Here is a 12,351-nt window from a genome sequence, read left to right as displayed (position 1 = left end):
AAAAGGAGCAGTTGGCATTTCAAAAGCCAGTGCAACAGCTCAATGAGCAAATGAAAAATAATTCCAATGCTGCATATCATTATCAAACAGAAAAAAAAGTCTATAAGCAAAGTGCAATAACCTATCAAACATATAATCTTATTTTACAATTTATTGAAATAAGAAATAGAGATAATTTCAGCTTTTGTTTCTAACAGGGCTAGATACCCAAATCTACATCCCTACTGAAAACAACTAAAAATGTTGAATAAAAGCATTAAATATTAAATATTAAAGCAACTTCTTAAATGCACCCAAATGTAACCATAAGCTGAGAAGAAAGAAAGGAATAACTACATCAAAAACTCAGTGTTGGGTTTTTTAATCTTCATCTTTATTTATTTTATTGTGAATGGGAACACAATCAGGTATCATGGGGTCCAAATGGTATGGGGAGCAGACTGAAACAGATATAGGTAAAATGACTGGCTCTTGGGATTGAAAGCTCTCAAGAGTATCAAACAGAATACATATATGTATCCCATACCTATGCTTGTTATGGTGAAACTTAAGGAGATCAGTGACAATATTCTAGAGGGAAAAAGCAGATTATATATAAAGAAATAAGCCTGAGATCAACATTAAACTTTTCAGCAAAAAGATACATGAATTGGCAGACTTGAATCAGAGAAGTAACAGGAAAATCAACAAGAAAGATTTCAGGATAGATGTTTCAGAACATAATCTGAGTATCAAAGAGGAGAAAGGCTGTTTGGGAGTTGAATGAGGCTTTCTAATATTTTTGCAAAAAATTTTAAAAGAACATCTTTATGCACCCAGGATAGTGAATCTCCCTGGCAACGTGGAATATGACTCCCGGGGAGGAATGTAGACCCGGCATCGTGGGATGGAGAACATCTTCTTGACCAAAAGGGGGATGTGAAAGGAAATGAAATAAGCTTCAGTGGCAGAGAGATTCCAAAAGGAGCTGAGAGGTCACTCTGGTGGGCACTCTTAACGCACAATATGGACAACCCTTTTTAGGTTCTAATGAATTGGGGTAGCTGGTGGTGGATACCTGAAACTATCAAACTACAGCCCAGAACCCATGAATCTTGAAGACAATTGCATAAAAAAGTAGCTTATGAGGGGTGACAATGGGATTGGGAAAGCCATAAGGATCACACTCCCCTTTGTCTAGTTTATGGATGGATGAGTAGAAAAATAGGGGAAGGAAACAAACAAACAGACAAAGGCACCCAGTGTTCTTTTTTACTTTAATTGCTCTTTTTCACTTTAATTATTATTCTTGTTATTTTTGTGTGTGTGGTAATGAAGGTGTCAGGGATTGATTTAGGTGATGAATGTACAACTATGTAATGGTACTGTGAGCAATTGAATGTACAATTTGTTTTGTATGACGGCGTGGTATGTGACTATATCTCAATAAAGTGAATATAAAAAAAAAAGAACTCTTTATGATCATGCAGCAAGGGAAGTATACATGTATGTGGAATATCATGATTATCTTTTTTTGGGGTAGTGGACAGAATACAGAAAAGATATATACATATACATACACATATATATGAAAGTCAAATGAGCAATACTTTCTAAGAAAAAAATTGGGAAGGCAGAAGTGGATATGAAGCTACACTACCAGCTACATGTGAAGGTGAAATAAAGGTACTCTCAGATGTAAAAATCCTCAAAAATGTTACTGCACAAAGAACAGAATTTTAAAATAATGTATTGGAATCAGATTAAAATTAGGGGTTACTCCCTTTAGCAAGACATCACTAATTCTTTTCATTTCAATGAGATGTAAATTTCACAACACTAAGAAAACAGTTAATGGACTCACATGCCATTTAATTCTCCATTAAAAGTAATGCTCAAACTATATTTATTTGATTTTAGCTCTCCACTTGAAAGTAAAAACCTTAAGTATCTAAGCAGTCCCTGCCATAACAATGGCCTAGCAATTTAGTCTCCCAGGGGCTTAACCTGATTAGCCCAACTTAAGTGAACTGATTTCTCTTTAAATAAATGGGAAAACCCTTTCCTTAATTGTAGAGTTAAGGCAGCCAGTCCTACAATGAAAGAACTTAAAGCAGGGATCTTTACACATATTATTCATTCTCACAAGGAAAATAACACAAGCAAAGTGACCTCTGGCATACCTTCCTAAGAACAATACTCAGAAATTTATTGTTTCAATTTATTGTTTTAATCTATTGCTTGAATGAAGTGAAGGGATTTGGGAGTGAGGGTAAGGTAAGTGGGAGTAGGGTGGGATAGGGTTGGAGATGTACTAAAAATATTTAGGATTACTGAAACTGACCAATATAAATGTCTGTATCATAAAAATTAAACCATAAAAAAGTTTGTGTTAAGTTTTAATGAAGTTAAAAGAGTTTTCTGAATTGCATGTGCCCATCTTTGCAAGAAAAAAAAGGAGAATAATTACCCCAATCTATAAAAATGTAAAAAGCAACCTCATGCTATTAAAGCAACTGCTCCTCCAACATATGGAGGAGGAAGTTCATTATTTTTATTTCATATATTTATACTGGGGCAAACTGTTGTGTGCAAGAATGTAAGAGGTTATTTTTATTTTTATTTTTGTTAAATGGAATTATATAATCAAATGACTAGTTTTCCCCCTAATACCTATACATTTAATAAAAAGAATAAAAAAGAACTTATTCCACAGAAGCATTACTTAAATTTTAGTTAATATTATATGTTAGTCTATTCTGTTACAAAATGTTACTTTACTGAAGGCAGCATAGCAAACCTCTAGATTTAAAAATGCTGAAGACAAAGAGACCTTAAATCTTGAGTTTGCTACCTATTGAAGAGGAATGTTTACAAGTAGTTGTATTTCTACACCATAAATTTCACTATTACCTTTTATAGTTTTTACTATTTTAAGAATAGGAAAATAGAGCAAATTGTTGATAATAATGATCTTGCTTGCCAAAAATTAGCAGAAATTACATTTATAGTTACAACTATAATTAATCTAATAGTCAGTATAATGACACTTAATACATTCATTTTCTTCCGTTGATAAAGGCAAAAACAAACAAAAAAAACTAAACAAAAGAAAAAAATGGGTTTCCATCTTGTAAGTAAGCTATTAATTATCTGTTAAAAATGTAACTGGGTCTTCTAGATTTCTGACTTAGAAAACTGATTTTTAACTTCTCATAATGATGGAGTAAAAAAATTGTTTAAGATGGCAAGTCACTGTGAGGCATATACTTTTCAAAACTCACATCATACTTGCAATTGTGAAATTGCTGTATACTAGAATCCTCAGAACTGCCAGATAAACATTCTCTCTTGGTTGGAACAACATGCTGGTAGAGCTCCTCTCCAGGTTACTCATAAACATACCTTAAATACATAGATTTTTCTCTTTAAACAATAGTTCTTGTTAAGAAAATAAACGGGAAGGGAGTGAAAAAAAACTGAGTACAGAGAAAACTACTTCAAAATAATCAAAATATGCTTGTATATTTACTTTTGTTATGAAAATCACATTTAAAAAGTTTCTCAAAGCTGCAATAGCACAAGGCATCTCAAGCAAAAGGGTTCAGGATAAAATCAAACTAAAACTGGACCAGGTATCAGTATATTTAAATCAAATGTCTATTGCATCATCTATATAGTGGACATATAAAGATTAAATTAGGAACAAGGATATTTAGCAACTGTGTAGCAGTCCATTTGGTTAAATCAGCAAAGTCAAAAACCAAAGGACCAGAAAGCTGAAACTTAAGTGTATACACTGGATTGAAATACGATGTTCAGAAGTGCTAAATGGAATAGCTGGGGCTATATCAAAAGCTGTAGAGTGTGGGAAGAATACTTCATATATCTCTATTGAACTAATAATTAAAAATATTCAAACAAACAAACCACATAAACCTGTAATTGTGGTATGGTGGGATTCTATGTAGCCAAAACCTAGGAAAGAAAAGCAAGCAAGATTAAGCCTCAGAAGGTTTTGCATTAAGGGTAGTAGTAATATCAAGTTATCTTAAATGTCTGAAAGAAAATACATTTTAAAATTATATTCAGAAGATAGGAAGTTGATATTCATCAATAACCCCTTTTAACAAAAAAAGTCATTGTTTCAGTTTTTTGATCATTTTACAAAATTTGCTGAATTCTTCATCGTCTTCAACCACTTCTACTCAATCATTCCCACTAGCCTACAAACCCTTTAGTACTTCCCATCTTTCAGAAAAAGTTTACTGGGTCCCATATCTTGATTACCTTATTTCTCTGCTCTCCTTTATAGCTCATTTATAGAAAGAGCAGTCTATACATCCTGTCTCCATCTCCTTACCTCATGTTCATTCTATTTCAAATCTCAAACCTTTCAAATCTAACTTTCAGTTCCTTCATTATACCTAAACTGTTCTTTCAAAGTCACTCGTGACTTTTATTCAGAAAACCCAGTGATTCATTCTGTCCTCTTTTTGTTCAACTCCTCAGAAGCAATTGTGCATAGTTAACAATTCTGTCCCTGATGAAACACTCTTTTCTCAAGGTTTCTATGACACCACAGTCTTCTGTGTCCTTTTTTCGGTTTAGCTTGTTTCTGTTTCCCCTCACTAATACTCTGGCCACTCCTTTCCTGACAACAACTCTAAAGCTGGCATTCCTCAAGGCTCAATAGTAAGCCCTCTTTCTTCTCTCTCTCTCTCTCACTGTACTCTCTTTAGATGATACAATGCTTTCCAATGACTTAAATGCCCCCTACATGGTGACAAGTCCCAAATTTATATCAGAGCCCAAACAGCTTTTTTGAGCTCCCCATTTGTATATCCAACTATCAATTAGATATCCAAACTATCACAGTCTAAAATTGGTCTTCTCTTATTCTAATAGCATCTGTCCATTCCTTCCAGAGCAGTTACAATAATTTGCAATAATATATTTCCTTACTTCTTCAATTATTAAACATATTTCCTTACAAACTAACTACAAACTCTATGGGATCGGTACCATGACCATGACTGTTTTGTTCATGGCTATTTATATACAGTTCCTAGAATAACCATTAAAACAAACTAGATACTTAATTATACTATTAGGATGATGACTGAATAATAATAGAATTATGCAAATATCGAAAATAATTGCTTGGGAAGGAGGCAAATGAAGTTATCTCCATATATTATAAATCTTTGTACCTTCAATAAAAGTAAAATTAATAAGAGAGCACTTACATATACCAGGCACTATTACAAAAGCTTTACATATATTAACTCATTTAGCCCTAATGACTCCTATGAGGTAAGTACTATCATTATTCCCATTTTAAAGATAAGAGACGTGAGACACAGAAGTTGAGTAATTTTCCTATGCTACAAAGTAGTAAGTGCTAATGCTAAGGTGAGAATCCCAGAAGCTGCTTCTAGAAGCCATGTTCTTACCACTATGTTATATTAGTAATGAGAATTCAAAATATGTGTAACTGCCAGGCTCCTGGAAACAGGCATATAAACCATATTTTCAAAACAGAGGTTGTCTGTAACTGAGTGGGATGCGTGTAGAGGTGAAAACCAGCTGCATATAAACCTTGGCCACACCGTTTAACAAATTCTCTTGGCAATAGCCAGCTCCAATAGGAAATAAATACTTCATCTAGTGGGAACTTTCACAAACTGCAGTTATATATTTCTTGCACAGGAAGAAAAAAAAAGTATGTCCTAATAATGACATTTTATACCATGGCAAATAATCTTACACTCCTTAAAAATAAAAATGTGTTTTTATATTGAAAATATAACACTTCTTAACTAAGAAGTGTATCTTGGGAAAGAAAATTATAGTCTTTTCAATTAACAATTCTAACTCCTATGTTGCTTCTTATATATAAAAAATTACTACTGAATTGGAAATTAAGGAAAAGTGACTTTTAAAGAGATTATTTAAGAGGTTTCATATAATCAGCCAAAGCCCCAAATAGAGCTAAAGTGATTCTTTTTATCTGCACATATTTGTGAGCTTCTTGAGGGAGGGGCAATAGTGTGCCCATCTTTTCTTGTCACAGTATTTACAATGTACATATCTCTGGAAAGCTACAAAAAGAAAATGGTACTTGTATTAGACTATTAAGGATTATAGCGTTATCCAATGAACAGACAGGAAAGTAAGTTTATGCAAAGGTAAACACCAGAAGAGACACAAATGTTTAAAAGTACCTGGCATGTTCCAAAAAATAGCAAGTATTCTAATGTAGCAAGAGTGGGACATGTGGTAGGAAAAAAAAAAAAGTCAGAAGGAAGATAGAAAGCGAGCCTGGGAAGAGACCACAAATGGTTATATTAAGGAATTGATATTTTATTTTATTCCTAAATAATCTAACGAGTTTTTCAAGAAGAATTTTAAGAAAAGTAATTTTAAGACGACTATGCAGGATGGACTGAAAAGGAATGAATCCTAGGTTTGTCCTGAGGACACTTACCTACCTTCAGCAGGAACAATAAAAGCCAAAGCTGTCACATGCCAATGAACCTAGAAAATTACTCCAGAATCTACCTTTTAGCCTTCCCTTTGATTGTTTGTTTTAGCCTGGAATCCCTGGTTTCCTTCTTCTCTGTCTAGTCCCTTAGGAATGATAATTCACTTGTAGAGTCAACTTAATTTATCACTATGATTTCTTCCCGATGCTTTCCCTAAAATAAAATCTTCCCACAGCATATACTACAATCTGTGCCCCTAAACACAATTATCTCAATGTTCCCATGATATCATATTCTACCCAGGCTCCAGGGGGTTTGGACAAAGGCCGAGAGCTAATCTGAGTTTCTAAACTTGGGTTGTGTCTTAGGAGGCAAATAAGTTATATACATAACCCTCTGAGGTTTCTCCTGTGGTCCTCTTTAAATAACAAAGAGAAAAAAAATTCTCCAGAATTACAAGGAAGGTAGGGGTGGGGGAGCAATAAAAACAGATGGGCCTGATGGAGAAAAGCAGGCAGTGCAAGAAAGACTAAACTACATGTTTAGGAAACTTCACACGGCAAGCAAAGTCAACTGTGGGGACCTCAGGAAAGTGAAAAAATTAAAAGAATACAGTTCAAAGGAAATTGAGTTAGTGGAAGACCACGTATTCAGCAAAGTGAGCTGTCCCTTGCAACTTCTCAAACATTCATTAAACCTACAAAATCACATGACTGGATATCTTGTGAAAGATAGTGATGGAGGTTGGACCAAAGACCAGATCTAATGTGGGACAAAAACAAGATGGCCAGTACAAATTCAGAAGTAGAGACAAAGAAAATTAAAAGAAAGTAAGGTAACAAAAATGGATATAGACTTTAATCTCACCCAAACTTTGGAAATTGGGTCAAACAGCTTTACGTTTATATTTCAGAGGGAAACTCCTCATCAATACCTAGATTATATCTCTAAATCACAAGACGAGCCTTTTGCAGTAATTAGGCTTACTTGTACTATAGGGTCTGATATGTAATAAAGGGTAAACTTGGTCAATTATTCAAATAGTTTGATTTTCTATCTTATTCCTTAAGTGTAGACTTTGAAAATAATTTTATATTACTATTGTAAGAATAATAATTATGTAATATATGCATACATAAGAGGTTTCATATGTGTACGTATTTTAAGAATTGCACAGACATGAAAAGTCATCAGAAAATTCAAAAGAACCAATGCCATTAAAAAAAGAAACAGAATACCAGTTGGAACGTGGGCTCAGAAACTGTTACAAGAAGCTAACCCATGAGAAGAGAAATATTCCAAACAACGAGAGAGAGAATGAATTGCTAAGGAAGAGAACTGAAAATTTGTGGTAAAATTTAGTTGGCCATTGAAAAACAATCAAAAGTTGGTTAGAATGAGGGATACAGAATAGTAACTTCAATATGAGTTGGTATGAAGAAAGGAAATCAAAGACTATGACTTTATAATCAGGAAAAGGTGCAATGTGATTATCTGTATGACTCTGGCAGCAGTGGGGAGGGTGGGGTTAAGATGCCTAAGGGCATAGTATTTCTTTTCAACTCTATTTTTCCTTAAGCTAGCTGCATGAGGGTTTATCAATATGATATTTATATTAAAAAAAGTAGAAGATTCCAATGAGTTGGGTTCATTGTTTTATCGAGAGTCTTGGTTAATCTTCAATCGTTGAGACCAAATCATAATAACTCAAATAAAAATTATAATAAATACTGTAAGATTTGAGAATTTAGAATTTTTAGAAAGTTTTAATAAGTTCTGAAATAAACCCAATTTGACTCCCTTTCCTGAAGGCGGCTAGATCAGATATAGATATTTTTATAGTATTACTGAAATATAAATTGCAAAGTCATATCTTTTTAATCTAGGGAATAAATCTCTATTCAATAAGAACAGGACTCATAATATTCTCATGGCTTTGCTAGTGAGCAAACAACTATTCTGTAATTACAAAAACAAGTTGATTCTAGGTGATAAATTATTTGTCCTTAGCACACTGATTCCTTCTAAGACTTTCCCCTTTAATAGAGTTTGTTGATTTTACAGCAAAAGGAGAGAGAAAGTAGAAAGTGAGCAAAATATATGGCAGACAAAGAAGATGACATAGCACACTACCTGATAAGGCAAATTACACTGGTGACCCTGCTTTTTGTGCTGAGGCTTTCTATAAATATTATCTCCTCACTCTCTTTCAGAGAGATTATATGTACTAAGGGTATGTCAATGCAAATTTTTACCAACATGAGCAATTTGGGAATAAAACTGGAAAAAAATTAGGAAAACAAACAAACAAACAAAATAGAATATTCCACTACCAACCTGGTTTAGTTTCTTCCAGAGATTGAGAACAGGAGAAAGTTCATTAGACCAGATTTCTCTATCAAATTTGCAGCCAGCTGTTACTGATCTGCCCAAGATCCTCAATTGTGAAATAACCTGAATGACGAAAATAATAAAAGCAATAAATGATAATTTCAGTCAAACAGGGAGAAATAATGTATGTACAAAAACACTCATGTTTCTTTTACAAAAAATACATACCAAATATATTTTTAAAAGGTTTAATCCTATTATCTGTTAAAAGGCCTCATATTTTACTGATTGACTTAAACAGGTAAAAAAAGAAAACAAATTTGAGGGAAAACATTATAAAAATAGTGTATTATAATGGCTCTTATTTGAAAAGTGGCTTCCTTACCCAGGCAGCTCTAATTACCCATTATTAGTAAATTTTTGGTATCTCTATTTGCTCATTTCTGAAATTCAGAATATTTTCATACTGATTTAAATTTCGTAATTTCAAAATGATGACAAATTAAAGACAATTGCTTTAAAAAGATGAAAATGATGGGAATGCTAGTAAATAGTATAGCAAACACTGTATAAAACGGCAAAGCAATTTTAAGTAATTGTTAGTTGGCAAAAATATTCATAAATCTAAGTTTTAGTGCTCTATATAAATTTTAAGGTGTCATTTCAACGTTTCCTCTACAGTCAAGGCGCAAATGAAAAAATTATAGGACAATTAGTTAAAACTCCTCTCCCAGGGCAAAAAAAAAAAAAGGTATTTTTTTTTTTGTGACCAGAGGCAAGGAACTCAATTATCCCCTATTTAGAACTTTCCATTCTGTAACTCCATTATTATCTTCATTCTCATCATTCTCATCAATTCACTCACATTTTCTTTTCTAAAATATTGTTTTAAGAACATTAACTAACCTTCTTTCATTTGCTAAGAATGATTCAGAATTACACTTAGTATGCTAAATAATTCAGATATTGAGTGTTTGTGTGTGCATGTTCATGTATATAATCAGTGAGGAATCGATTGTTTTTCATTTGATTTAACTAAATATTAATTCAATATTTAACTAAATATTAAAATTGTGCTCTCATTGCTTATCTGATATAAACAAAATAAATTTTAAAACAAAAGAAATAAACAAACAAAAAAACAAAACCAGGCATATGTTTTTCTAAGCCAGTATTTTAAACTTCGACATTTGTACCATGTTGACTATTATTCTGTGTTTACTTTTTGAGAGATGTAAGTTGTTTTTCCTTTTTAACACATAGGCTATATTTCATATTTTGGGGGGGTTCTTGTATTAGTAAACTTTGTAATAAAGTACGGGCAATAAATCATACAGAATGAATGCACTACTTAATTGTTAAACATCTACAATCATGCTGTTAAATGTGTTACTTGTAGAGCTTTTGATTGATGCTCTAATCTTGAGAAAATTGTGATGATGCAGTGTTTCATTTTCTTTGTTTTTCTGATAAATTACTTTCATTTGCTCTAGCTGAACTCTACAACAGCATCTAATTTATCAGCTTTGCTAGACCACAAAACATCACTAGTTGGTAGTCAGAAGAAGTACTGTTTTAACTTTGGTAACATTTGCTATCACTTATTTGTGTTTTAAATTTGTCAAACATGACAGAAAACAAATAAGAATGTAAAGAGATATCTACAGGGAAAAGGATTCAAATATTTTTAATACATGACGTTAAAATTGTTTGAATTCTAAGAATAAAAAGTTTACTAGACATAAAAGCTCATGTTTCTATCTTCAAAAATTAACACGTGAAGCTTGCTTTTCTTAATTACATTGTAATAATATATTATAATTTTAATGAGCAAAGAGTAATAAGGGAACTCAAATCTTAATAAAATACTTTTATTAAAGAGGGCAGGGCTGTAACATAGCAATTAATATTTTTTACAAAATCAAACATACATACATACATACATATTTATCTTTTATAAAGCACAGATAATAAGATGACTTTCTGTTACCCATGTTTTACACCAATTAAAAATATTTTTTTCAACAACACTGCCATAAAATGGTGTCAAAGGGGATGAAATGTTATCCCACTGGCAACACACTTGAATAAATTCTTCCATGCACTATCCATACTGAACAATTTGCATTATACCCCTGGCTTGCTTTGGGGAATCTACAAGAACTATAGGAACCTACTGAAGATGCTGTCACTTCTATTCCACCTGTTGTCATTTCAAGGCTCAATGAGAGACAATTCAGGAAAACCTATACTTCTCAACAATTGGTTTCTTTTTATTTTAAGACATTAAAATTTATATGCATTTGAAATTTGGTTTTTCCTTTGGAAATTATCAAGCACACAGAAGAATTTTTGATCTAACAATACCAACTTTTTTGGTCCTTAGAGCATAGATCTTTTGTTGGTTTGTTTTGTCTGTTTTTGCCACAAACTGTTTTCTTAGTTTTATTTTCTTTTCCTATCCTAATTTCCTGTTTGATTGCTTTTTCTCGACTATTGATTTTACCTAAAGCTTTTTATTTTAAACTATTTTTAGACTTACAGAAAAGTTGCAAAAATATTATAGAGAATCCCACATACCCTGCATCCAGTTTCCCCTAATATTAAAATCTTACATAAACATAGCATAATTATCAAAACCAGGAAACTAATACTGATACAATACTAATAACTAAATTATAGAAAGTATTGAAATTTCACCAATTTTCCCACAAATGTTCTCTTTCTCTTCCAAGAGAATACCACATTGCATTTAGTTTTTATTTCTCCTTAGTCCCCTCCAAAACTATGACAATTTTACCTTCTCTTTCATGACCTTGACACTTTTGAAGAATACTGGTCAGTAACTTTGAAAAATATTCCTCTTTTGGGTTCTAAGGTCCACTTACAGGAAACGGAAATCTAGAATGCTCAAAAGTCAGCACCTAATGGGTTACTTAGAAAACAACCTGATTCATAGAGGTAAAGATTAGGGACACTTGCTTGTTTTTGCATTGGCTTAGGATAGAAGGGCAGGGAAAGATTCTCTCAGTACCACTCCAGACTGGATAAAGCAAATGCCACTAGAGGAAAATGTATACTTTAAATTTGAGCCTCAATGAAGTTCCCCAGATAAAGTTTCAAGAAATATGAGCTCACACAAACAGAAAAAGAAGTAGCAAAACACATGAGGAAATAATTAACATGATCAAGAGAAAGCAAAAAATACCATAGCTACTATGATTATCAGATATAGATATAAATGTTTTATATGTTTAAAAACATAAAAGAGGGTATAAAAGTATGTTAAAGGTAGAAAACATTACAAAAGATGACCAAACAGATTTGAAATAGAATCAATCATAACTTCTGGAAATGAAAACCATAATAACTCTACTTTGAAATGCAATGGATAAGTTAAAAAAACAGATTACACAGAATTGAAATGAAAATTAGTAAAGAGAAGACATTTAAAGAAGCTACTCAAAATACAGCAGAAAAAAAAGATGAAGATATAAAATAATAAATCAGATTTAAAAAACATGGAGAAGAAAATGAAAAGGTCTAATAAATG

At 32.4% G+C, this 12,351-nt stretch overlaps 1 protein-coding gene across 1 annotated transcript in view; it reads right to left on the bottom strand.

Moving 5' to 3' along the window:
• DYNC2H1 (dynein cytoplasmic 2 heavy chain 1) overlaps positions 1–12,351 on the bottom strand; it is a 419,160-nt gene that overhangs the window by 87,379 nt on the left and 319,430 nt on the right. The window contains exon 83 of the mRNA XM_037841237.1: positions 8,805–8,921. Coding sequence (XP_037697165.1) covers positions 8,805–8,921 — 117 coding nt within the window. The remainder of the gene's footprint in view (positions 1–8,804; positions 8,922–12,351) is intronic.

The sequence above is a fragment of the Choloepus didactylus genome, chromosome 6, assembly GCF_015220235.1.
Source record: "Choloepus didactylus isolate mChoDid1 chromosome 6, mChoDid1.pri, whole genome shotgun sequence".
NCBI lineage: Eukaryota > Metazoa > Chordata > Mammalia > Pilosa > Megalonychidae > Choloepus > Choloepus didactylus.
Note: the sequence above shows the minus strand (reverse complement) of the source record. Positions and strands in the feature narration are given on the sequence as shown.